At 47.1% G+C, this 27,676-nt stretch overlaps 1 protein-coding gene across 1 annotated transcript in view; it reads left to right on the forward strand.

The window, feature by feature from the left end:
- Window positions 1-339: 339 nt before the first annotated feature.
- The window catches only part of Snx31 (sorting nexin 31), a 37,658-nt gene continuing 10,321 nt past the window's right edge, over window positions 340-27,676 (forward strand). The window contains exons 1-9 of the mRNA XM_041637771.1: window positions 340-405; window positions 538-612; window positions 13,631-13,745; window positions 14,427-14,491; window positions 19,640-19,750; window positions 21,469-21,559; window positions 22,402-22,489; window positions 23,648-23,717; window positions 25,696-25,788. Of these exons, the coding sequence (XP_041493705.1) occupies window positions 340-405; window positions 538-612; window positions 13,631-13,745; window positions 14,427-14,491; window positions 19,640-19,750; window positions 21,469-21,559; window positions 22,402-22,489; window positions 23,648-23,717; window positions 25,696-25,788 (774 nt within the window). The remainder of the gene's footprint in view (window positions 406-537; window positions 613-13,630; window positions 13,746-14,426; window positions 14,492-19,639; window positions 19,751-21,468; window positions 21,560-22,401; window positions 22,490-23,647; window positions 23,718-25,695; window positions 25,789-27,676) is intronic.

The raw sequence follows: 27,676 nt of genomic DNA on the forward strand, positions 1-27,676 counted from the left end.
GTAAGTTCAAGGAGTCCTCTAAAAAAGAATTCGACGCTCTCCCTCCCCGCCCCACAGAGGCAGGCTTTTCTCTTTAAAAAGTCTCTAAAATTCTGGCCTCTGGCTTCCAGGGTGACCCTGGCCAGAGAGGCTCTGGCGCTCCTCAGGGTCTCTCTATACACTGATTGCCTCTCAACCCCAACCTGGCACCAGGGACAGTGGAGGGGGCGAGGCCGGGGCGGGGCCAGGCTTCGGACCCCGCCCACCCGCAGACCTCTAGCTGCCGGAGCTCAGGACTCATCCCAGACTCTAGAACAACAGGTCCAGTTCGCCACGCTGTCCCCGGTCATCGCTAGAACCATGAAGATGCATTTCTGCATCCCGTTGTCCCAGCAGCGGCCAGACGCGATGGGGGGCCGCTACGTGGTGGGTCTGGGGCCCGGGGCCGACTGGGTAGGGACCGGTTCGGTGACCCTGTGAACCCCCCTCACCCCTACCTCCACCCCCGCATCATCATCGCTGCCTTGGATAACCCTGGGCCGGTGTCTGTGCTTTCAGCTGTACTCCGTGTACCTGGACGGCTTCCTCTTCTGCAAGGTACGCTATAGCCAGCTGCACCGTTGGAATGAACAGGTGAGCCTCGTGGGGAAAGTGTGCCCGAGGACTTGGGTTGTGCCACTCTGAAAGACATCGGATTGTGTGTGTAGTGGGGGTGGGTGCCCTGTACCCAGCCCACTAATTTGTGAACTACGGGCACTCTTTAAAACCCAGAGCATCAAGGCGGTGGTAGTGCATGCCTTTAATCCCAGCAGAGGCAGAATCAGACAGATCTCTGTGAGTTCAAAGCCAGTCTGGTCTATAGAGTGAGTTCCAGGACAGGCTCCAAAGTTTTGAAACAGAGGAACCCTGTCTCCAAAAATGAAAAACCAACCAAGCAAGCAAACGAACAAACTTCCCAAAGCAATCTCCTATACCAACATCTCCAACACCAGTTTATACCAGAAACAGGATCCTACCGGCCGGCTGCAAAAGTCACCCCTTCCTCTGGCTCACTGTGCTCACAGCCCCCAAGCCTCCCAGAGTGGGGTCAATCGGGACAAGAGGGATTGTGAAGGGTGTCCTTTGTGCAGTCTCTGTTTCCAGTGTTGGCTCATCAGGATCACCCCTCTCCAATCCCCTCTGCTAGCAAACCCAAGACTCAACAGCTAAGGAATCACACTCAAAGCAGATTGAATTGTGGACCCTAAGCAGACAGAGACACAGGACTCAAAAGCATCTCACACAATCCAAGGGGACTTCTGGGAGGAGGGAGGCAGGGGCTTGAGAAGGGACTGGTTCCAGATGGTCCAGGAGCAGTCTTTGAAGCAGAGGATGTAACAGTGGCAGACAGGAGCTGGAGGTGAATGAGGAGAGGAAGGTAAAAGCCAGGAGAGGTGGCACATACCTATAAGACCAGCCCATGGGAGACGGAGGCAGGGGTATAGAGAATTCCAGACCAGCCTGGGCAACACAGTCAGGCTTGTCTCAGCCCCAAAAGGAAGGAGGGTGGGTGGGTAGAAAAATTAGATTAGATTAGCTCAAAATGAGGAAGGAGCCAGGTAGACTGGCCTGTGGGAGGGAGGAGCACCTTAACTGTGGCAGAGAGGAGCAACTTAACCATGGGAGGGAGGATCACCCTAGCCATGGCAGGGAGGAGTGCCTTAACTGTGTTGGGGAGGAGCACCCTAACTCACTGTTTGAGAGGTTCTCCGATTCCCCCTCCTGCTGATGATCCCTGTGCAACCCTGGGCCCTGTAAGCTGGCATTGTCTTCACAGACTTCTCTAAAGCCGGGAAACTAGCACAGGCTAGCGAGAGGACAGAGGCATCCATCAGCCTGGTGGTATTTCTCTAACAGCACAGAGAGCTGGCCAGGGCATTCACACAGCAGACACTAATAAGGCTCAGCAGCAGAGGGGAGGCTGCCAGCCACTGAGGAACAGAGGTGCAGCTGACCACACAGCTGACGTTAGAGAACATGATTCACATCTCACCTCAGAGACTCGCCCTTCTCTTTCCTGGACTAGCCCTCCACATGCTCCAGCTGACAAGAGCTCATGGCCACATCACCTGGACAGGTAACCCTTCTGAGACAGGATCTCACTATGTAGCTCTGGCTGTCCTGGAACTCACTGTGTAGACCAGGATGAGGGACCTGTCTGCCTCCTGAGTGCTGGGATTAAAGGTGTGCATCACTATGCCTAGCTAAATTCAATTCTTACAGCCAAAACCATGTTGCACGAGTTCTAAACTTGATTTAACATAATACACATAATCAAAACTTCACACAGAGTTCATACAGAAAGGAATCTCTACTCCCTACACACATGTACAAGGCTTTTTATTCTTCATGGTGCTCTATATTTGGTCATATTAAGAATTAGGGCCAGCAAGATGGCTCAGTGCACCTGCTGCAAAGCCTGCTGACCTGAGTTCAAATCCAAGGACTCCCGTGGTGCAAGAAGGCCACCAGCTCCTGCCTGTTGTCTTCGACCTCACACAGGTGCTCCTCCCCCACAATGGAATAAATGACATCAAAAAATTATAAAAGATTTTGGAGCCATTTACCATCCATTTAAAAAAAAAAAGTAAAAATAAAAACTAAGAGAGAAGGATCCGGGAAAACCCTTCAACTTTTTGATGCCAGTCATGGAGAACACACACACACACACACAATACACACGCGCGTGCACACACACACACACACACACACAGACAGACATGCACGCATGCGCCCTCACACACACAAATGTACATTCAAATTCATACACCAGGCTGAGGATATGGTTCAACTGGCAGAGTGCTTGCCTAGTACCTTTGAAGCCCTGGGTTTGATCCCTAATATTTTGTAAACCAGGCACGTTAGCACACGCCTGTGATCCTGTGCTTGGGAATCAAAGGTAGGAGGATCAGAACTTCAAGATCATTTCAGCTACATACTGAGTTCAAGACCAGTCCAGGAAACAAAACAAACAACAACAACAACAAAGCAAAAAGAACAACTTAAACAGAAATGCTTGGCCTAATCACATCAGGAGAGCTGAGCTTCCCCTCCTGACGTCCTTCATGGGGGTTTTGGTGGAGACCGAGCTGAACTCTAGAAGTCTTGCTATGCTAGTGGCTGCAGCAGCCAAACTCCGCTGAACCCAGGCAGGAGCTCTGTGTTGGTAACCAGAAAACTGGACCAGAGAGATGATGGTTGACTTTTGGCAGAATTTACTCAGCTCCCTATTGGCTGGAGGAGCGGAAGGACCTCCCGCAACACTATATTTCTGGTCCCCGCCCCCCCCCCCGCGCCCCCCTCCCCCCCCCCCCCCCCCCCCCCCCGGAGTGCATTCAGCCTGAAAGGCCAGAGATTTCTTGAGGAACCAGTTCTTGCTGTAAAACCTGCTGGGAGGAATTCTGCTCTGTGTCAGGCTGCAGATTCTCAGTCCTGTTGACTTTTCCCACTTCATGACCTCGGGGCGGGGCTCCCCTAGATTCAGTGCAGGTGATTCAGGCAGTCCTGTTGTCTCAAGGCTGCTGTGACTGCAGTCAGCTAGGGAATGTCTGTGGCATTTATGAACACATATCAATGAAGACAGTTCTCCTTTTGCCACCACTTAGTCAGCCGTCATCTAGCCTAGAAATGCTTGCGTGCAGAGAAGACAGATTTCTGTTTCCATTAAATGGAGTGAGAGAGATGGAGATCAGAACGTCCAGGCTGGTGGAACAGCCTGGATGCTGCCGCCGCCGCTGGACCCTTTGACTCTTGGGCACAGCAGGGACATATCCTTGGGTTTAAAGGAAACATAATCCTGCACAATGTTTGATACCAGGACGGATAAGAGTTGGGTCTGCAGGGGTCAGGCAGGCACGAGGCAACGCGGCATGGCGGGAGCCCTTGTGCTGGCTCTGAAAGACGATGGCCTGAGTATGTGACCCTGTTACTGCCCGATCTTCTCACTTTCTGAAGAGAATCCAGAACATGGGGTTTTCCGTTTTTCTTTAAAGTAAGCTCAATTTTTGTAGCAAAAGTTTTAGTTTATAATTTTTATACAGAGTTCCCCTATGTTAGGCATTCGGTTTCCTCTATTCTTAAAAATATTTTTTTTAAAGATTTATTTTAAGGGGCTGGAGAGATGGCTCAGTGATCAAGAGCATTGCCTGCTATTCCAAAGGTCCTGAGTTCAATTCCCGGCAACCACATGGTGGCTTACAACCATCTGTAAAGAGGTCTGGTGCCCTCTTCTGGCCTTCAGGCATACACACAGACAGAATATTGTATACATAATAAATAAATAAAATAAATATTAAAAAAAAGATTTATTTTAAAAATGTCTTCAATGTGTATGAATGTTTTACCTGCATGTATGTGCATCGTGTGTGCTGTACCGGAGTTCAGATGAGTGTCGGATCCTCTGGAGATGGAGTTACAGACGGCTGTGAGCCACTGTGTGGGTGTGTCCAAGTCCCCCGGACAAAAAAGCCAGTACTCTGGACACCTACCTCCCCAGCTGGCGCCCTCTGTCTAACACACATTGTCTGTTGCAATGACTCACTCAGCAGGGATACACTGTTACAACTGCACCCACAACTCATTCAGACGTGATTGGCTCTGATCTAAGGTACAGCTTCTGTTCGGGACCCAGCATCCCATTTCATGGCTGGGTCTCCTTTCGGCTCTCTGACTGCGACAGTTCTCTCTGGCTCTCCATGTTGTTAATGACCCCGACGGCTTCGAGGGAACTGGTCGGCTCTTCTGTGGGCGTGCCTCTGTTTGGGATCTTTGTTTTCACATGGAGAAGAGTGAGCTGCAGTTTTCTGGCTGTGTTGTCTTGTGTGTCCGCCACGAGTGTGGCCTCTCTCTCACTGTGGATGGTGCCCGACAGCCTCTCTCTCTCTCTCTCTCTCTCTCTCTCTCTCTCTCCCTCACTGTTGATGGTGCCCGACATCCTCTCTCTCTCTCTCTCTCTCTCTCTCTCTCTCTCTCTCTCACTGTGGATGGTGCCCGACGTCTCTTGGCTGAGGAAGCGTCCCTTTGGCTTTCCCACAGCAAAGCGGTGCCCCCACCCCAATTCTGAGGAGCACTATGGTACCCTACATCATCGTGTACAACCCACCCTTAAGGAATGGAGATTCATGTTCCCCGTTCACATAAATTACCTGGCATTCTACCCGAGACTGGCCTGCCCTCTCCTGTTCATTCAGTAATTTAGTTGGAGCACCATGTGATGGGGGAGTGTCATATATCAATCTGTTGATTTCATTGGTTAAGCAATAAAGAAACTGCTTGGCTGGCCCTCATAGGTTAAAACATAGGTGGGAGGAGTAAACAGAACAGAAGGCTGGGAGAAAGAAGCTGAGTCAGAGAGTCGCCATGATTCTCCCACTCCAGGCAGACGCAGGTTAAGATCATTCCTGGTAAGCCAGCTCGTGGGCTACACAGATGATAAGAAATGGGCTAGTCCAGGTGCGAGAGTTAGCCGAGAAAAGGCTAGATATAATGGGCCAAGCGGTGTTTAAAAGAATACAGTTTCGGTGTAATTATTTCGGGTAGAGCTAGCCATGTGGGCGGCCGGGTGAGATGGCGCCCAGACGTGATGGACTAAATCCACTTAAACCTGAGAGAGCTTAATTTTAATCAGAGAAAAAAAACAGAGTTTAACACAGCTTTTGGCTGTTAGTTGGTGGCGTGCTGTAGAGAGATTTCCTGATTCGGCATCAGCAGCAGAAAAAACGCTGCGTCATTTTAAAGCGCGGCTTCCTGGGGCTGTGCTGCCAGAGTGAACTCTGGCTTTAAAGCATTTCAATGGAATTTATGGGACTGGATGTTTGTGTTCCCGCTTGGGATCGGAAGGAGAGTGCTGTGAGATCGTGCTGATGGCTCAGCACTCCCCGCCTGCACCTGGGCAGATGGCCGAATCAGGCTTAGGCAGGCGGAAGGGCATGGCGTGTTTTCAGACTGCACAGTGCTCTGCGTGTCAGATTTGGCTGTAACTTGGATGAAAAGAATTTCTGTGCTGCACGCTCAGTCTCAGAATTAAAGTGCTGAGTGCCGCTCCTACCTGGCGGCCCCAGAGCTAGCACAAAATGGTACATCCTCCATTTTGAAATTTTCCTGACTCAACAGCAGGAAAAATTTTAAAATGCCGGCTTTCTGGGCTGTGCCGCCATTGCAATCTCTGTCTGGCTCCTGTGGGAGACAGAGCTTTTGAATGGAGCATTTGGAGTAAAGTGCTACGATTTGTTTGATGGCAACTAGACTGCTGTGTGCCTAAAAGGGGGACATTGCATGCCACAGCTCAGAGGCACAAGCAGCTCCGCCATGCTAGTGGTGCAATGTGCAAGGATCAGAGGCACGAGCGGCTCCGCCATGTTGGACTGGGCGGGGCAGCAGGCAGTACCTGTTTTTGACCTAGGAATGTCACAGCTTAGATTCTTAAGCGCCTAGTGATTTAAAGGCGCAAATCAAAAGTGCTCCTGGATAGTAAAAAGTTGCAGATTCACAATAGGACAGATTCAGACCACTAAATGAGTCACACTGTTGGATGAATGTACGTAGGCTTGAGAGAGAGAAGAAAAAGAATATAGAGAATAAAGTTAATGGTTTTTTAAAAAAAAGGTAAAGTCTTTAAAGAGACAGAGTACAGATAGTTAAGAGATAAAAAGAAATAAAGAAAAATAAGCCACGTAAAAATGGAAAATTCACAGAGAGTCTGGATTATGTACATTGTGTTTTCTTTAAAATTTTTAACTGTGAAGGAGCTAAGTACAGAGAGACATTTCATTACATGGGCTGCCAAGCTAAACCAGAATGGATATAAGGATATTATGATTTCAAAATTTGGGTCTAAGGATATGATGCTTTGGAGCAGGTCTTCTTTTATTTTCACAGAGGACCAGACCCTGTGGATTCATTCTATCCCGATATGGTATGATAGACCACGACCTCCCAAAAAGTTCCTGTGAACACCCTCAAAAAATTACTTCACTCAACTGCCGACTGAGATAAACCTGGCACACAGGTTACACCCTAAATGATCTCATTAACAGTGCCCCCATTCAGCAGGAAGCAGTTTGGAGAGAAAAAACTGCGCCCATGTTCCCAAAATATTGTTTATAAATGTTCTTTTACATTTAAAGGGGGATATAATATAGATATGAATAATTTGCATTGGTATGGATTTTACAGTCAATTTTGTTATATGTATATGTATTTCTGATCTTGATTAAGGTGTTGTGATTGTGTAGTTCATTTTTAAAATGTAATGTATAATTAGGAAATATAGGTTGTTGATGGATAATCATAAATAATAGTCAAGTTTGTAGTCATGTTACTTAGATTTTCTAGATATATAGAGATATATTTCAGATAGGCATTCTTCATATCTCTCAAAGGCTACAGAATATGGCATTTAAAATATTTTAATAACTTAGGACTTTTCATGTCAATGAGACACGTCTGCTCCTGGCGGCACCAATCTACTTAAAGAGGAAGATGGGCATCGTAGAGGATCCTTATGGAGTTTGATAGCCATTTGGGCAAGAAACTGCTCTTGCCTGGACTGTTGCATAAAATGGACACAGAGAACCCTCAGAGAGAGGACTGCTGAACTTGCCTAAAGGTGAGATGGTCTTTCAGGGTTCCTGACTCATGAAAGAGTCTGTGAGACATTCTGCAGGATACAGCAGAAAGTGACTGAACTGTCTTTGGAATTTCCTGCTTGATGAAATGTCTGCTGGATACTTTGGGGCCTGAAGGCTGAAGATGGATGCCCCAACGGTACAAAAGAACTTTGGGTGACTGTCCAGGCAGCGAGATGTCTCTGTTATTTCTAAAGTTTTGGACTTCGTGTTTGTTAGGTAATATTATATCCTTCTGGAGTCTTTGATGGAGTTGAAGAATGGATAGATAGTTATAGTTTTCCATTGTTATGATAAAAGATAAAGTAGATATAAATATTGTAACTGTAATTCTTGCTTGATAACTGTTTTGTTATATGTAATCTTACTATGTTAAAGTTAAAGCCTTTCTTTTTTGTTTAAACAGAAAAAGGGGAAGTGATGGGGGAGTGTCATATATCAATCTGTTGATTTCATTGGTTAAGCAATAAAGAAACTGCTTGGCTGGCCCTCATAGGTTAAAACATAGGTGGGAGGAGTAAACAGAACAGAAGGCTGGGAGAAAGAAGCTGAGTCAGAGAGTCGCCATGATTCTCCCACTCCAGGCAGACGCAGGTTAAGATCATTCCTGGTAAGCCAGCTCGTGGGCTACACAGATGATAAGAAATGGGCTAGTCCAGGTGCGAGAGTTAGCCGAGAAAAGGCTAGATATAATGGGCCAAGCGGTATTTAAAAGAATGCAGTTTCAGCCGGGCGGTGGTGGTGCACGCCTTTAATCCCAGCACTCGGGAAGCAGAGGCAGGCGGATCTCTGTGAGTTCGAGGCCAGCCTGGTCTACAAAGGGAGTTCCAGTACATGCTCCAAAGCCACAGAGAAACCCTGTCTCGAAAAACCAAAAAAAAAAAAAAAAAAAAAAGAATACAGTTTCAGTGTAATTATTTCGGGTAGAGCTAGCCATGTGGGCGACCCGGTGCTGGGGATGCAGCCCCTCCGCTCCTACTACTACAACCGTGGGTGATGGGTATTTATTGATCAGGTTGTCTCAGCTCTGAGCATAGGAGTGCTTCCGTAGCTCCTGTGTCTCCTCTACACTTGGCCATTGGGCACTTCCACCCTTGCTGGTGCTCCAAGCTGCTCCAGGCTCTGTCTTAGAAGGAGTCATTCTCCACGGATTTGTGGTGGCTTTCGTTGAGGGATGGCGTTAGACACTAAGATGTGCTCAGGGCTCCTATTGTCACTTCCAGGCCTTCCCATGCAGAGCTGGGAGGTAGACGCCCTGCAGAGTCACCCGGGCTTGCCTCAGGAATGTCTAGGGACACCCATTTGTATCAGTAACTTTTTTTTACCTCACAGAAACAACTTCAGCGAGGAGAGGTTCGTGTTGGCTCAGTTTCTAAGGGCACAATCCATCGTGGTGGGGCAGCGCTCATGACCAGAGGCTCGTTACACAAGTGGCCACAGACCCGAGCCGCACGTGTGTCTAGCCTTCAGAGCCCCTTCCCGGTGACCTCTTGCTGCTGGCTAGACCCTGGACCCCGAATGTTCTATAACCTCACAAAGACTATCACCCGCTGGGGATCGAGTCGTCAGGCACAAGCGCCAACGGGGGACGTTTCACATGGGCCCTGGTGCTAATCACACTAATCAGGAGCTCATCGTTTAGCGCATGCGCAGGTCGTGCTCTTAGCGAAGAACTCGCTACAGCAGTGGGAAATCCGACGCCTGCCACTCACTCACTTCATGGTTGAGTCTCACAGTAGCGTGAGAATTAACTCACACGACTCGGGAAACCACTTCAGCTACAGGACAGCACTTCTGCCCAGCTGACTACCTGCAGTCCTCATGTGGACTTCTCTTTCCTGTAGTTTCTTAGGTCGTTGCTCCCCCTCCTCCTCTCAGTGAGGTGTGCAGAACGTTTGCAACGCAGTTTAGGTCTTCTGTCACGATCTGCATTCCATCCCGAGAGTCTCCCCGCTGCCTAAATGGTTTTGAAAATATTTGCAGATGTCAGGCTCACATTATAAGCGTTCAGCGTGCCTGGCCACGCGCAGAGCACATGCCCCGTGAGTATGCTCTCTTGCACAGGTCTAGAGGCCCATGTGCTCAAAGCTCCTCAGACCCTCCTGTCTCACAGCCCCAGGGACAGGTGGTCTTGTTACTGCCTTTTCCCAGATGGTCATAGGATTGAAACCATACAGTAACTTTTCCAGACTGGCTCTTTCACTGGTAACACGCATTGAAGGTTCACCTGATCTTTCTGTGGCTAGACAGTTCATTTCTTTTCAGGGATGAAAGCTTTCTATGGTAGGAATAGATCACTGCGCACCCTCCATAGTGTTGAAGGGCATCTCTAAGGCATTGCAGATAAAGCTGCCACAAACATTTGCAAGCAGTTTTTTAATTAATTTATTTATTAAAGATTTCTGTCTCTTCCCCGCCACCGCCTCCATTTCCCTCCCCTTCCCCCAATCAAGTCCCCCTCCCTTGTCAGCCCAAAGAGCAATCAGGGTTCCCTGCCCTGTGGGGAGTCCAAGGACCACCCACCTCCATCCAGGTCTAGTAAGGTGAGCATCCAAACTGCCTAGGCTCCCACAAAGCCAGTACGTGCAGTAGGATCAAAAACCCATTGCCATTGTTCTTGAGTTCTCAGTGGTCCTCATTGTCCGCTATGTTCAGCAAGTCTGGTTTTATCCCAGGCTTTTTCAGACCCAGGCCATCTGGTCTTGGTGAGTTTCCGATAAAACATCCCCATTGTCTCAGTGTGTGGGTGCACCCCTCGCGGTCCTGAGTTCCTTGCTCGTGCTCTCTCTCCTTCTGCTCCTGATTTGGACCTTGAGATTTCTGTCCGGCGCTCCAATGTGGGTCTCTGTCTCTGTCTCCATTCATCGCCTGATGAAAGTTAATATTCAGGAGGATGCCTATATGTTTTTCTTTGGGTTCTCCTTTTTATTTAGCTTCTCTAGGATCACGAATTATAGGCTCAATGTCCTTTATGGCTAGAAACCAAATATGAGTGAGTACATCCCATGTTCCTCTTTTTGGGTCTGGCTTACCTCACTCAGGATAGTGTTTTCTATTTCCATCCATTTGCATGCAAAATTCAAGAAGTCCTTGTTTTTTACTGCTGAGTAGTACTCTAATACGTATATATTCCATACTTTCTTCATCTGTTCTTCCATTGAAGGGCATCTAGGTTGTTTCCAGGTTCTGGCTATTACAAACAATGCTGCTATGAACATCGTAGAGCATATACTTTTGTTGTATGATAAGGCCTCTCTTGGGTATATTCCCAAGCGTGGTATTGCTGGGTCCAGGGGTAGGTTGATCCTGAATTTCCTGAGAAACTGCCACACTGCTTTCCAAAGTGGTTGCACAAGTTTGCATTCCCACCAGCAATGGATGAGTGTACCCCTTTCTCCACAACCTCTCCAGCAAAGGCTATCATTGGTGTTTTTTATTTTAGCCATTCTGACAGGTGTAAGATGGTATCTTAAAGTTGCCTTGATTTGCATTTCCCTGATCGCTAAGGAAGTTGAGCATGACCTTAAGTGTCTTTTGGCCATTTGAAGTTCTTCTGTTGAGAATTCTCTGTTCAGTTCAGTGCCCCATTTTATAATTGGGTTGATTAGCCTTTTACGGTCTAGTTTCTTGAGTTCTTTATATATTTTGGAGATCAGACCTTTGTCAGTTGCGGGTTGCAAGCAGTCTTTATAAACATTTATTGTTATTTGTGTTGTGTGTGTGTGAGAGAGAGGTGTGTGTGAGAGAGAGAGGTGTGTGTATGTGTGTGAGATAGAGATGTGTGTGTGTGAGAGAGATGTGTATGTGTGTCCGTGTGATGTGTGTGCAGCTGCTGTTGGAGGTTAGAAGAGGATTCAGAGCCCTTGCTGCTGGAGTTACAGGCAGTTGTGAGCTGCCTGATGTGGTGCTGGGCACTGAATGCTGGTCCTAAGGAAGAACAGCAGCTGAGCCATCTCCCCAGCCCCACGTGCAGACTCCGTGAGCACAGAGTCTTGAGATCAGTTCAGTAGGCTGTTCCGATTCACTGACTGCTGGGGTCTACAGTGAGACTATGCTTAACACTGTAGGAAATTACCAAGCTCTCTCCCGAAGCAGCTATGATAGTTTGTAGTCTCTGCAGGATATGTTTTAAAATTTAAATCACAAAAGTAAATGCTGGCATTGAATGTGGTTCTCTAAGAACTGAGCAACACCACACAATAAACAGCAGGAAGCCATAGTTTGTTCATAGCCCGACAGTTAATAACCTCTCTATATTCAGGCCAGCATTTGGCCGGTAGAAATTTCTGTGCCAACAGAGATGCTGTGTATGTGCTCAGCCAATTTGGTAGCAACTTGACACGTGTTACTGTCCATCAAACAAGTGGAATGTGGCTGGCGTGACCTCGGAACCGATTTTACAAGTTTATCTTATTTAAACGATTCAAGTGTGACTTTCTACACGTGGTTAATTGTATTCATAATGGTGTCATAGTTATAGATCATTAGAACTAGTTTGCCTTTGACTGGGCGGGGGCGGGGAGCTGAGACACCCCAGAGGATTCTGACTGAGGGAGCGTGATGATTCCACGTACAGTTTTGAAGTGTTACTTGAGAGCTTGAGAAGGAGAAAGGCGGTAACAAGAGAAGCAGAGAGACCGCCTAGGAGGCTGCTATTACAATCCAGGAAACAAATATTAGTAGGATTGCACCCGCACAGTGGCGCTGGGGTGGAGAGAAGTGGTCAGCCTCAACATGTGTTCCTAAGCAGCAGCCATGTGAATTGCCAGGTATGCACTGGTAATTACGGCAACGGCAACCAAAGTTAAATGGGAACTAAAGGTCTTGTCTGCCGTCTCCTTTCTCCTGTGACTGGTTCCCCTGTTTAAGCTGAGGGATCCGCCAATAGTCAGGTTCCAGTCTCCCAGGACGCTGCCTGGTTTCCTTCACATTTAAAAATAATAATTATAATTGCATGTACACGTGTGTGCGTGTGTGTCCATGTGAATGTGGGTGCCTGAAGAAGTCAGCGGCATCGTATCCTCTTGGAGCCGGAGTTACAGGCAGTTGTGAGCTGCCTGACATGGGTGCTAGAAGTTAAATCTGAGTCCTCAGTGAGAGCAGCGTGTATTCATAACTGATGGACTGCCTCTCCAGCCCCTAAAAGTTATTTTTATGTATCTTCCGTGAAAGTGACTGCCACCGTAGTTCTGGGTTCTGTACGGTAGGTGGGAGGAAAGGCCTGCCTGGGATCTATTGGCCTTCGTGCCAGCCTTCTAGGACCTCTGTAATTGGCACTGTCCCACAGAAACGACACGAAGGACACACATTATGTTTAGGTGGCCCATTCATTAGAGTAAAAAGAGCCAAGAATGGTCACGCACACCTTTTATTTTATTTTATTTTTGGTTTTTTCGAGACAGGGTTTCTCTGTGGTTTTGGAGCCTGTCCTGGAACTAGCTCTTGTAGACCAGGCTGGTCTCGAACTCACAGAGATCCACCTGCCTCTGCCTCCCAAGTGCTGGGATTAAAGGCGTGTGCCACCACCACCGGCTTCCCCCACACCTTTAATCTGGTTTGGAAGGCAGACTGAGGGGGAGCTCTGTGAGTCTGAGGTCAGCCTGGTCTACATAGTGAGTTCTAGAACAGTCAGGGCTACATAGTGAGACAAATCAAAAATTAAAAAAAAAAATTCTGGCTATAATCTCAGATCATTCTGATAGAGAATGAATTTAAGGAAATATGTGCGATGCTCTGACTGTCTTATAATGAAAATATAGGCCAGCTTCACCAGAGCACGGCTGGAGTTAGCATCTGTGATGTAGGAGGACATCCGTGGAATGTATACTGAAGGCTGTTCTTCATAAAGGAAATGTCCGTCCTCTTTCCCTCCCCTTGGCCACCAACAGGGACCAGTTTTTCTTTCCTTTTAAATAAAGTGCTCAAGGTAAGGCTTTGAGCCTCCTCACCCTTGAGCTGGTGTCTCACTTTGACTTGGGACCTTTCAGCTGAGACGAGTATTTGGAAACTCCCTGCCGCCTTTCCCGCCAAAGCACTATCTGGCAATGACGGCCGCCATGGCTGAAGAGAGGAGGGACCAGCTGGAACGCTACCTGCAAAATGGTATGTACGCTGACTCTGCTTCACAGCTGCGTTGCAACGTAAATTCCTCGTCACAAGAGCCACCTGTTTTAAAGGCCTTATTTGTCATTGTTAGCATAGTTATGGAATTGTGCAAACCATCACCGTATTCTAGTTTTAGGGTATTACCATCGCCCCCACAGGAGACCTCACTGCCATTGGCAGTTGCTTTCTGTTTTAGCCTCCTCCCACTGGGCCCATGAAGCCACCCCTCTAGTTTCTCTCTACACACCTGTGCATTCTGGGTATTTCCTGTGTGCCTGACTTTACAATGGCATTCTTTATATTGAGTATTGGTTCAAGAGGCAGTAGCAGGAGGATCTCTCTGAGTTCGAGGCCAGCCTGGCCAACTAAGCGAGTTCTCCCATTTGCTAGGGTAATAAGGTGGCTACTGAGCAGTGTGGGTGACTTGAGCAAAGCGAGGTTCCCGCGGAGTAGAGCGAGAGTCCCGCGGAGTAGAGCGAGGGTCCCAGGAACACCATGGTCTTGATGGGCTCATACTGTCCAGACCACCTCAAGGGGGCAGACTCTGTCCATTGTCCTGCGGGGAGAACTCAAGTTTACATCCTGGAAGGTCAACTCACTACTAGGGCAAGATCTCAGAACTCCTGACAGTGCCGCGCCCTGCTCTTGCTGACTGGGCTTGCTTTCCGTGTTTTTCAGTAACTGCAGACCCCCGTGTGATGAGAAGCGACGTCTTCACCGAGTTTTTAACGCTGGTACAGATGGTAAGACCCCTTCCTGAGTGGCGCCATCAGCCTCTGCCGAGCCTGCCCGCTTCCCGAGTGCACAGGCTTTCTGGACTAGGGTGAAGTAGAGTCGTTTCCAGGAAGCTGGAGGCTGCTTCCTGTTCCGGTCCTACATGGGAGGTGAAGTGTCACTCACATTGGCTTACGGTTTAGGTAGACATTTGTTCTGTAGCCTGTGTGCTGGTCCCAGGAAAGGCAGACAAAGAGCTGGAGTTTTAGAGTTTTAGCACTCAGGGACCCCAGACTGAGATGAGATCAAAGGCTGTAGCCAAGGTCTCGGAGAGCACCATAGTGCACAGCCATCGGAATAGCAGGCCCTGCCGGCTGCCGTCTGTCTGTCTTCCTAACTTTACTGTCCGTGGAGAACATCCAGCCTGAAAGAGTAGCATAAAGCAGCCCCATTTCTGCGGACCAGGAGCCACACCCACTCCCTGACGAGGCGGAAACTTTGGTAATCCACAGTTTTCATTCCGTTTGCACACGTGGAGACATTTGTGCCTGTACCTGGGACCCTGACTGAACAATTTCTTTCTTCAAAGATTTAAAGTTCTTGTCACACAAGTCTTCCACTAGTTTGGCTAGAGTTACTCTGGGATATTTTGTGTTATTTGTGGCTATTGTGAAGGGTAATGTTTCTCTGATTTCTTTCTCGGCCCATTTATCATCAGGAGGGCTACTGATTTTTTTTTTTCTTGTTAATCTTGTATCCTGCTATATTACTGAAAGTGTAGAAGTTTCTTGGTAGAATTTTTGGAGCCGCTTATGTAAACTATCATATCATCAGCAAATAGTGACAGTTCAACTTTTTTTTTTCCAATCTGTATCCCCTTGATCTCCTTTTGTTGTCTTATTGCTCTAGCTAGGACCTCGAGTACTATATTGAATAGATATGGAGAGAGTGGACAACTTGTCTTGTTCCTGATTTCAGTGGGATCACTGTGAGTTTCTCTCCATTTAATTTGATATTGACTGTTGGCTTGCTGTATATTGCCTTTATTATGTTTAGGTATGTTCCTTGTATCACCGCTCTCTCCAAAACCTTTATCATTAAGGGATGTTGTATTTTTTAAAATATTTATTTATTTATGTATTATGTATACAATATTCTGTCTGTGTGTATGCCTGTAGGCCAGAAGAGGGCACCAGACCTCATTACAGATGGTTGTGAGCCCCCATGTGGTTGCTGGGAATTGAACTCAGGACCTTTGGAATAGCAGGCAATGCTCTTAACCTCTGAGCCATCTCTCCAGCCCGGGATGTTGTATTTTGTTGAAAGCTTTTTTAGCATCTAATGAGATAATCATGTGGTTTTTTTCAGTTTTTGTGTATGGTGGATTACATTGACAGATTTTTGTATGTTGAACCATCCCTGCATCTCTGGGATGAAGCTGACTTGATCATGGTGGATGATGGTTCTGATGTGTTTTTAGATTTGATTTGCCATTATTGAGTGTTTTTGCATCAATGTTCATGAGTGAGATTTGTCTGTAATTCTCTTTCTTAGTAATGTCTTTATGTGGTTTGGGTATCAGAGTAATTGTAGCCTCATAAAAAGAGTTTGACAGTGTTCCTTCTGTTTCTATTGTGTGAAACAATTTGAGGAGAATTGGTATGAGTTCTTCTTTAAAAATCTTGTAGAGCCGGGCGATGGTGGCCTTTAATCCCAGCACTCGGGAGGCAGAGGCAGGCGGATCTCTGTGAGTTCGAGACCAGCCTGGTCTACAGAGCGAGTTCCAGGACAGGCTCCAAAGCCACAGAGAAACCCTGTCTCGAAAAACCAAAAAAAAAAAAAAAAAAAAAAATCTTGTAGAATTCTGAGCTGAAACTGTCCGGTCCTGGGTTTTTGTTGTTGTTGTTGTTGTTTTTGTTTTTTTTTTTGGTGGGAGACTTTTGATGACTGTTTCTATTTCTTTAGCAGTTATAGGTCTATTTAATTTGCTTATCTGGTCTTGATTTAATTTTGGTAAGTGATATTTATCCAGAAAGTTGTCCATTTCCTTTAAGTTTTCCAATTTTGTGGAGTACAGGTTTTCAAAAGATGACCTGATGATCCTCCGTGTCTGTTATTATGTCCCCCCTTTCATTTCTGATTTTTTTAATTTGGATATTCTCTCTCTGCCTTTTGGTTAGTTTGGATAAAGGTTTGTCTATTTTGTTGATTTTTTTCGAAGAACCAAGTCTTTGTTTTGCATTCTTTGTATTGTTTTCTTTGTTTCTATTTTGTTGATTTCAGCTCTCAATTTGATTATTTCCTGCCATCTAGTTCTGTTAGGTGAATTTGCTTCTTTTTGCTCTAAAGTTTTCAAATGTTCTGTTAATTCAGTAGTGTGGGATTTTTCCAGCTTATTTATTTAGGCATTTAGTGCTATGAACTTTCCTCTAAACACTGCTTTCATCGTGTCTAATAAATTTGGGTTTGTTGTGTGGTCATTTTCACTGAATTTTAGAAAGTCTTTAATTTCTCCCTTTATTTCTTTCTTGACCCATTGATGATTCAGGTGAGCATTGTTTAATTTCCATCTGTTTGTGGGCTTTCTGGAATTAGTGTTCCTGTTGATGTCTAGTTTTAAAGCATGGTGATCTGATAAGATGCATGGTCACTCCATGTCCTGGAGGTTGCTCGGCCCTACCGGGTTTCTGTAAATGTCCCTGATCTGGATCCACTCCTGCGGAGGTCCTGACTCAGGCCTGCCCCCTCAGAGGTCCTAGACTCACACCCAGACCTGCAGCAGTCTCTGGTTCTTACCCACTCCCTTGGAGGTCCCAGACTCATGCCTGGACCCTCATAGGTCCTGACTCAGGCCTAGTTTCACAGAGATCCCAGACTTATGGCTGAACCCACAGAGGTCTCTGGCTCTGGCCCACTCCCTCAGCAGTTGCTCCCCTGCTCCTGTGGAGTTCGCTGCCTCAGCCTTGCTCTGGCCTAGGCCACTGGTCCAGACCTGCTCTCACAAATGTCCCTGGTATGGATCTGCTCCTGCCCATGGAGTTCACTGTCCCAGGCTTGCTCTGGTCTAGGTCACTGCCTTAGGCCTGCTCCTGTGTAGTTCGCCCTAAACTTGATTTTTAAAAGTTGAAGTCTGGCATTTGGGGGTTGACTCCATGGTTGAAGACTGATTGTTCCTCTAGCAGAGGACCCTAGTCAGGGCTGCAGCACCTATGCCAGGTTATAGCCTGTAACTTCAGTTCCAGGAAGATCCAGTGCTGCCTCTGGCTTTTGCACGTGTGTGTGTGTGTGCGCGCGTGCGTGCACGTGCGTATGTGTGTACATGCACACACACACAGAATTAAAAAGAAAAAAAATTATTTAAGGTAGAAATCTTGTGGCTCATTGAATGCCAGTACACATGAAGATAAGTTTGGCAAGTTTTTATAGGAGTACATTACAGCTTTTGTTTTCTTGCCTTAAGAAAATATCTCTTGTGGGCTATCAGTGTTGTAGAGTTTTGTTTTGTATTAATTCTTCCAACAATTTTAAAGGATTTTGGCCTAGTTTTAGGGCCTTGGGATTTTGACTGTCTAGCTTTGTTTAAAAGCTTTTTACCTCATAACTTTGCTCTGTGGTGTCTCTTTTCTGGGTACTGATGTAGTGTTCACTTTGGCAATGATGTTATTTTTCTTTTCCATTGTTTGCCCATGAATCTGCAGGGCCTAATGCTTCCTCTGAACATGTATGTCCATGCTTTGGTCATGCTTTCTTCTCTTTTGCAATTTTTTTGATTGATCCAGCTCTTGACAGTTCCTTGGCCCTTGTGTCCTGACTAGCTGTTGGCCGATGCACACTGCTGGAGAGGGGCTGTCGTTGAGTCCCTGGAGTCTGAGATATTCCTGGATCTTGGGTCTTGTCTCTGAGCCTTTTCTCATTAATCGTCCACCCTAAGACCCTGCAACCTGTTCTGTCTAGCGGTGATGTTTAAGCCACAGGGCTTCTTCCTGTGACTCAGTATTTTAAATGTTTCTATCCATTCAGACAAGCTGCTGGAGATATGGCTTGGTGATGGTGAATCTGGCTCTGGAGCAAGAGGTGATATTTTGATTTCTGTGACTTGGGATGATGCATTCAAACTCTCCCCTCCCCTCTTCTCCCCTCCCTTCCCCTTCCCTTCCATTTTCATTGACTTTTTCCTCTCCTTCTCCTCCTCTCTTTCCCAGTTCCTATTCTCCTCTCTTTTCTACAGCACTCACTACGTATCTCAGACTGACCTTGAACTCGTAATCTTCTTGTTTTCTCCAACTGCTAGATTTATACAAGGGAGCGACACTGAGTTTATTTAGTTTCTTTATGTACCAGTTTTTCCAGCTGGAAAATGGGGAACAGAGCTCCTGTTTCTGGCTGTTTTGAGGACTGTGGCACATTGCTGCCTCGTGGGAGGTCAGCACTCTAGTGGCTGATGCCAGGCCTGTTCCCTCTTCCCTGTTCTACTGGAAGGTAGTCTTTAGTGACCATGTACCTCTTCAGATGGCTCCTGAGTCATGCTTGGCTAAGCCCTTGGGATGAACTTCCCTGAGCCAGGTTATGTGGAATGGATTGAGGCCTTTGGTCGCGTTGTGACTGGGGCCATTTTGTTATGCTGAACAGACATGCAGAGTGTCCTGGGCTTAGGCCTGGGACTGCTTTTCCAAACATCTGTTTTTCAAAGATGGCTTCTATTGTTGTTGTTTTCATCTTAGCTTCAAAAGGCAAACAGGGCAGAGGAAGCCTTATTCTCAGCGGTGTCTTTAAAAGAGGTTTGTATCAAAATTTTGAAAAGGAAATTAAGCTCGAATCGGGAAAGTGGTCCTGTTAGGCACGTGTCCTGTTTTATCTCATTTTATGTTCTACACTACACGTATTGAGGGGTGGCTGTCAGTCAGCACTTCACTAGAGGGACGGAAGTACCAGCAAAGGATGCTCAGATTGGCTCGTGGACTCTGTTGACTTGAGGTGACAGAAAAATCTCCAGCTATATAAAGAAATGTACCAGACTGTGCACTGCAGGGTCCCATGGAGAGACACAGCCTTGTTAAACCTCAGCACTTGGGTGCTCTCTCCTCAGTGCTGGCTCCCTGCACACGGTGGGGGCAGGCAAGGACTGCTGGCTCTCTCTGAGATGGGTGTGAAACTGACGGCTGCCTTTTTACTTATAGCACACATTGAACGTCACCACCACGCAAGCCTCTTTGGATGTGTTTCTGCCCAATGGAAAGAGTGTTAACGTGGAGGTTCTAACGTCAGATACAGCCGAAAGGGTCCTTGAGGTAAACTCTGCTTAGCTTCAGCTCCAGGGGATGCAGAAACAGGTCTTAGATGGAGACTTGAATGTGATTCCTGCCTGTCGCTTCCTCTGGGGATGGTTTATCTGCAGAGGTGACACACAGAAATCATCCCCAAAGAGAAACTGACTGAGAAAGCCAAGGTCTAGCCCATCCTCGGTGGGGGGAGGGCTCCTTGATTTTACCCTCTCGAGACCTCTGAGGTTCTCCTAAGGTTGTGGCTACTTCCCTGGCACTCACCAGACTGGGTCCTGGTAACAGGCAGAAGGCTGTGTCTCAGGTCGCTGCAAGGATGGGAACAGGAAGGAGGGCGGTGCCTGGCAGGGAGTGGTGGGGCACTTCTTTTTTTGGCAGGGCAGGCGGTCTCTCTTGAAGACTTCTCCTCTCACACCTGGGAAGCTCCAGAAACTGCATTCCATAGGATCTAATGCTGGGCACCCCCAGGAGCTGCATTTAATATGGTCTAATGTTGGGTACCCCCAGAAGCTGCTTTCCATGGGGTCTAATGCTGAGCACCAAGGGCTTGACCTGAGTCTGAATAATTTTGAGGATAACAAAAACATTCTCCAGGTTCAGATGTGGCTATCAGCAGCTCTGCCTTCTGGGCTGTTTCCCTCTGCCCAGCGGGGCTGCCGTCTTCCCAAGTCTTAAATGTGTAGCTAGGCGGAGGAGAGGGTGGCCTCTGGTCCCTACGAAGGGAAGGTGAATGGAGGTGGATTTCTGGGAGGCTACACTCTGGTAAATATGAAGCCACAGATGTTGAAACGAAAGGCAGCTGTTGTCAAAGAGGAGCACCCTGGACCTGGAGTTGCCGGTGCCCATGGGGCCAAGGTTACATATAATGATGTCTGAAGTTTACGCTGGACCAAAGCCGTGGTGAGTTAAACTTGACCATGGCAGGAAGCATCAAAGAGAAGCAGGCCTGGGTGCCAAAGGAGGGAGGGTACCAGCACTGGCCCGTTTATATGCCACCAAACAGTGGGAAGTGCCTTCTGCTTGGTGTGCACAGCAGTGCAAGCCCCAGGGCCGGATGCTTGCGGAGAATGCCGCCATCCTCCATCCTACGACAAACACTAGAATAACCCAGGACATATGTCCAGATCCAAGTCAGGACAGCCAGTCCCAGTGGGCCCAGGGTGTCCCCTGAAGTAGCACTGGCTTGGATTCTACCCACTCTAGTTTCCTAGGTCCCCAAGATTGTCTAGAGCAAATGTGTCATTAGCTACTTCTCCAGATGTCCCTACACAGACAGTTTCAGGGAGAAAGGTTTGTCTTGGCTCATGGTTTGGAAGGGTGCAGTCTATCATGGTGACGCTCACGATGACTGGAATGTACAGCCGTGACTTCTCACATCCCAGCAGATCAGGAAAGAGAATCTGGGCTAAAAGTAAAACTGGCTCATATCCTTTTGGTCCCAGGCCCACAAATGTCAAGGACTCCAAGTAAGAGTTCCCATGATCCCCAAAGGCAGTACCACCAGCTTGGGTACCACGACTTCAGATGCAAGAGCCTGTGGAGGCCATTTCAGATTCAAACTGTAATAAATATGAGTGAATTTTAGATTCCAGAACATCTCTCTGAGTGTTTATTGGCCTGCAATGCACTTGCTGCCGGCGTGTATTGGTCTCTTCCGGTTCTGCCTCTATCTACAGCCTGAAGCATGGCCCTTGCTGAATTCTCCCCTTTGCTTTTTCCTGGCGCAGGTGGTGGCGCAGAAACTTGGACTATATCCGGAGCTCTTGGGGTACTTCGGCCTGTTCCTCATTCGGTGCTTCCCGGAGGGCAAGCTCTCTGGTAAGAGGAAAGGTGGAGCAAACAGGATGGGCGGGTGTGAGCAGGGGCTTTCTTTACTCCTTATCTTAATATTAACCCTCCTATCATACACCCAACAGAACGTGGTTAATACCTCTCTCTGCGCTTTTCTATACATGGTTTCCATAATGAATACAGGTTAGAGAAAGCAGGAGGATACAGAGGTTGAAGAAATGGGTAACAAAAATGCCGTCGAGTCAGTGTTGCTCAGATTAGACCTGAACCAGCAGAGGGAGGAGGCTTTGCTGTAGACCAGGCCTCAGGAGACAGGGTTGAGAGTAAAGATATAGTTGACTGCAGAGAAGGAACGGCAGAGCTGGATCCAGTACCAAGACGGGAGGTCCAGATGGGCAAACAGCATGTGGACAGGCAGACAGCAGCCAAGTTAGCTGGGGTATCAGGTGACGGGTTGGTGTGGAGCATGCCATCGGTACTGAGAGACATTCATCATCACTTTATAGGACCCAGGTGAGGGACTTCTACTCCTCTATTAAGTTTTGGAGCTTTGTTTGGTTTTAATATATGCATGTGCCCCATGGCCTTAATTCATCCTGATAGGGCAGCCCCCTTTCTACTATGAAGAAGTCATTTCTCAGTCTGTGCTGATGGGTGACGTAAGACAGATGGTGGTGTGTGGTCTGCCTTGACTTTGTCAATGTCCACCCTCAAAATGAAGTAGACAGCAAAACAAACAGAACAAAACACCATAAAGTGGAGTTTCTAGGAGCAAGGTGCAGGCTGAAAAAAAAAAAACAGTTTTATACAATGCGGGGTAACTCGGAGTAGGGCATAGCCTGACCTCCACGCTGCCTTTCCCTCTCTAGTTGTGAAGAAGCTGGCTGACTTTGAGCTACCTTACACTAGCCTTCAGAGTTCCGAGGCGGAAGACTGGAAGATAGGACTCAGAAAATGGTGAGTACCTGTGAGAGACGCCACTGCGTGAGAATCTGTCAGTCTCACCGGACTTGAGAGGCAGGTGGGTGTGGAGCGGCCTGAAACAGAGTGGCCAGAAATTGCTGACCACGCTCTGCTGAGCGATGGGTGACTAGCTGTAGTAAGGGAAGGATGTGTTGCTAATCCAGGCAGATCAGATGTCTGGTAACTGTGATATTCCTTGAAGGCAGAGGGGATGGCTCAGCCAGTTTGGACTGAATTTGACCCCCTTAAGCATTCGGCTCACATTCCTGAAGGCTATGTGCCAGGGCCACCCACATTTAATTCCTAGATTGGAAGGACAGAGTGTCTCTGCAGAAAATGCTGTTATTTTGCGGGGAAATGGAAGTCCCAGCAAGAACAAATCAGCAGGAAATCTCAGTGAAGGCAGAGTGCTTTCCCAGCCTCGTCCGACAACCTGCGACCCCAGCCTTCATTATCATGACTGTGTTGAATGGCTACTCACGTTGGCTCTGTTCATCGTAGTTATTCTGTAATCTGGGGATACAAACTTTAAAAAGAAAAAAAAAGGAGCCTTGAAATCCAGGAATAGTGATGTACTTGACCAATGAGACCTCGCTGGGTCTAGCTTGGGGCTTTGAATTCTAAAGGGTTAACCCCAGCTACTCAGAAACGTTTGAGAAATCGCTAAAACCTTTTTACTGGATATATGAGAAGGGGAAAGGACTCTGCTTCCATCTAAGGGTTTAGACTATCCCGGAGCTGCTTTCAATGCTGTGTGTCTGAGTGCGGCTGTTCCTAGGTCAGAGGATACACGCTGAGACCCAGTTCGCCACGCTTTCAATCAAGTTATTTGAGCTCCTTAAGCCTCAGTTTACATATGTGTAAAATAGGAGAACAATCCTAGGACTATTGTCAGTATTAAGGCAGTCCCACATGCTCAATACATTTTGTTAATGTTTATTGTTGTCATATCGATAAGAGCGATGACAGCGTACCAGCTAAAAACTCACATCCAGAGGAAACAGGACAAGGACAGAGCAGGGATACAGGAACACATCAGAGTACAAGTACAGTGATATAGGTTTATGGGAGAAGGGGACCCAGTTCCCAGGGTGGAGCATCGAACTCTGCATACATCCCTAGGTGTTCATCGGGGATCATGTAATCATGCAGGTACCTGGACCCCGCCCTGGACTCCGTGCTGATGGACTGCAGAGCGGCTGGAGACCTGCTGTACATGCAGGTGAGGTTGGCGCTGGCCACTGGGGCTGGAACTGCACAAGCCCCTCCGATAGAATGGGACGGCATTCCCACAGAAGTCACATGCGTTCTCCTGTGAGCTTTAAACCTTTAGATTACGTACAACACCGAGTTCATGAAAACGCCATACAAGCAGTTGTTACCTGCTTTGTTTGGGGAACAGTGATGAGAAACCGGTGGGTGCACATCCGTGTAGACACGCTTTGACTCCACGCCTCTGTTACCCCAGCGTGTTCAATCCAAGGATGTGGAACCCACAGATTCTGAGTGCGAACATGTGTGTGTGTTTGCTGCTAACCATCAGTTAAACTATCTCATTTTTATATACAATAGCAGTAGTGGTTTTATCAATATACTTTTCCCCACACCTTTTTTGTTTTGTTTGTTTTAAGACAGGGTCTCATTGTATAGCTTTGTCTGTCCTGGAAGCTGCTATGTAGACCAGACTGACTCTGAATTCGCAGAGATCCTCCTGCTTCTGCCTCCTGAGTGATGGGGTTATTGTGTTTGGCTCCTTGTATTTATGAATCTTATATGTGGTTTTAGATTTGTATTGCCAAGTTACTTCTAGAAAGTTGTATGAATTTAATCTATTGCGTATCACACTGTTTCTCTCAACCCGTCAGCTCTAACTGTGCATGTTTTAACCTTGTCAAGTCAAGAGGCAAAACACTCTGATTACTAGTGAGACTGTATGTATGCATTTGCCATCTGGAAACCCTCTTGGTCAACTGTCAGTATTGACCTGTGCTCCGTTTTTGGTGATTTTATGTGTGTCCTGTTGTTCTCTGTAAATATTAACCCTTTGCCTGCTTTAGTACTTACCTTTTAGCTTAGTTCCTGGTGTCTTGTGTACAGAAATTTGTACTTATGTATAACTACATATGATCTTGCTATTATATCTTAAAAGGATGGTCTTTCCATCAAGATAAACACATTCATCTTTAATTTTTTGCTTTAAAAAAGATTCATTTTGCAGGGTGGTGGTGGCACACGCCTTTAATCCCAGCACTCGGGAGGCAGAGGCAGGCGGATCTCTGTGAGTTCGAGACCAGCCTGGTCTACAGAGCTAGTTCCAGGACAGGCTCCAAAGCCACAGAGAAACCCTGTCTCGAAAAACCAAAAAAAAAATTCATTTCTTAAAATCATACATGTGCATGTCTGTGTATTGGTTTGTGCATGGAAGTGCAGGTGGCTGCGATGACCAGAGGCTTTGGGTCCCTGGATCTGATGTCACAGGTGGCTGCTATGACCAGAGGCTTTGGGTCCCTGGGTCTGATGTCACAGGTGCCTGTGAACCATCTCATACTCTAAAGACCAGCGTATGTTCTTAACTGCCAAGCCATCTCCCCCACCCCTTTTCTGCCTTTAATGGTGTTTTATACCTTAATCTCTTAGAAAGTTATTTGACTGGATGGTACTGAAGTTACTTTGACTTTCTTTGCCAAGGATTCTTATTGTCCTAACTGTAGAGAAATCTTTCCTCCTTGCTAATTTAATTGGCACTAGGCCAGCTGTGGCCATGCATTCCAGGTATCCAGGCACTTTGGAGGTGGAGTTTGAGGCCAGCCTGATCTATCTATATAAAGAGTGCTCAATATTAAGACCTTATCCCAGGTCTGGAGAGATGGCCCAGAGGTTAAGAGCACTGACTGCTCTTCCAGAGGACCTGGGGTTCAATTCACAGCACCCACATGGCAGCTCACAACTGTCTGTAACTCTAGTTCCAGGGGATCCAACACCTTAATTCAGACACACGTCGGCAAAACAATACCAGTTGCACATAAAATAAAGGTAAATTTTTGAAAAGACCCCCATCTCAAAACAAAACAACAAGAAGACAATCTTTATAATCTGTCAAATCATTATGTAGATCCATTTGGGTCTAGGTTTTTAGCCCTTTATATAGGTTAATTAATTTTTACTAAGGTTGCTAATTATATAATTATCCTGTTTTTAAGGCAGTGCAGGACATTGAAATAGAATGGGTGAAACCCACACAGGTTCAGAGGGAGGAACTGAAGGCACTCCAGGAGAAAGAGAATCAAACAGAGGTGAGTGTTGCATTGTGGCAAGAGCTGTCCCTTGGAAGCGAGCTCCCGCACATGCTAGCCCGAGTTCCCGCACTGAGCTCCCACATGCGCTAGCCTAGCTCCCGCACACGCTAGCATCCAGTGTTGCTATCAGTGACAAACCCATCGAGCACTGAAAACGGGAGTTCCTCCCCTGATCTTTCTGACTCTGTAATTAGGAAAAGTTTACTGTGTAAGGACTCTGAAAGCATACAGTATATCGAATCTTTGGCCCAGTTAATTAATAAAGCTCCTCCACACCATTGTATAAGGGTCGAGTGTAATCCTTTGGGGTTGAGATTATCATGCAGCCAGCCCGTTCCCTTTCACCGGAAGTCAAGCTGTTAATAGCTTTCTCTGCTATGAATCTCTTCGGCAGCGAGCACCACATGTAGACCCAGGCCTGCATCTAATTTACACTTCCTCGTCCTACTCCTGTGTGAACTCCCGGAGATGGGACAAACACGTAAGCTAGGACCTTGTGCTCGCGCAAGGAGGCTGAACTGAGGATGAGTGAAATGACCCAAAGCAATTTGATATAAACCAGAGATGAACTAACTGGGACTCTGGCCCACTGTTCTTACAAATAAAGTTTTGTTGGCACACAGTGGCACCTTTTCATTTATGTGTGTCTAAAGTCATTTTTTTTTATTATTTTTTTTATTGAGAAAAGGAGAAAAAAAAACAAGTTTCCACCTCCTCCCAGCCTCCCATTTCCCTCCCCCTCCTCTAACCCTTCTCCCCCCCCTTCTCCTCCCCCCTCTCCCCCCACTCCTCTCCCCCTCCCTCTCCAGTCCAAAGAGCAGTCAGGGTTCCCTGCCCTGAGGTAAGTCCTAGGTCCTCCCCCCTCCGTCCGTATCTAGGAAGGTGAACATCCAAACTGGCTAGGCTCCCACAAAGCCAGCACATTAAGTAGGATCAAAATCCCTTGCCATTGTCCTTGGCGTCTCATCAGCCCTCATTGTTCGCCATGTTCAGAGAGTCCAGTTTTATCCCATGCTTTTTCAGTCACAGTCCAGCTGGCCTTGGTGAGCTCCCAGTAGATCAGCTCCACTGTCTCAGTGGGTGGGTGCACCCCTCATGGTCCCCACATCTTTACTCATGTTCTCCCTCCTTCTGCTCCTCATTGGGACCTTGGGAGCTCAGTCCAGTGCTCCAGTGTGGGTCTCTGTCTCTATCTCCATCCATCACCAGATGAAGGTTCTATGATGATATGCAAGATATTCGTCAGTATTGCTCTAGGATAGGGTCATTTCATGTTCCCTATCCTCAGCTGCCCAACGAACTAACTAGGAACCTCAGCTTGGGCACCTGGGAGCCCCTCTAGGGTCAAGTCTCTTGCCCACCCTAAAGTGGCTCCCTTAACTAAGAATTGTGGTTCCGTGCTCCCCTATCCACCCTTCCTTTATCCCAATCCTCCTGTTTCCCCAAGTCCCCCCCTCCTTCCCTTCTACCTTTTCTCTCCCCATCTCCCCTTACCCCCATCCCACCCCACCCCCAAGATCCCAATTTTCTCCCCGACAATTTTGTCTACCTCCCTTAGCCAAGAGGATAACTATATGTTTTTCCTTGGGTTCACCTTCTTACTTAGCTTCTTTAGGTTCACCTATTGTAGACTCCGTGACCCTTGTTTATGGCTAGAAACCAATTATGAGTGAGTACATCCCATGTTCATCTTTTTGGGTCTGGGATACCTCACTCAGGATAGTGTTTTCTATTTCCATCCATTTGCATGCAAAATTCGAGAAGTCATTGTTTTTTACCGCAGCGTAGTACTCTAGTGTGTATATATTCCATACTTTCTTCATCCATTCTTCCATTGAAGGGCATCTAGGTTGTTTCCAGGTTCTGGCTATTACAAATAATACTG

The sequence above is a fragment of the Microtus oregoni genome, unplaced genomic scaffold, assembly GCF_018167655.1.
Source record: "Microtus oregoni isolate MIOR12 unplaced genomic scaffold, Mior012 000053F_ref0000044, whole genome shotgun sequence".
NCBI lineage: Eukaryota > Metazoa > Chordata > Mammalia > Rodentia > Cricetidae > Microtus > Microtus oregoni.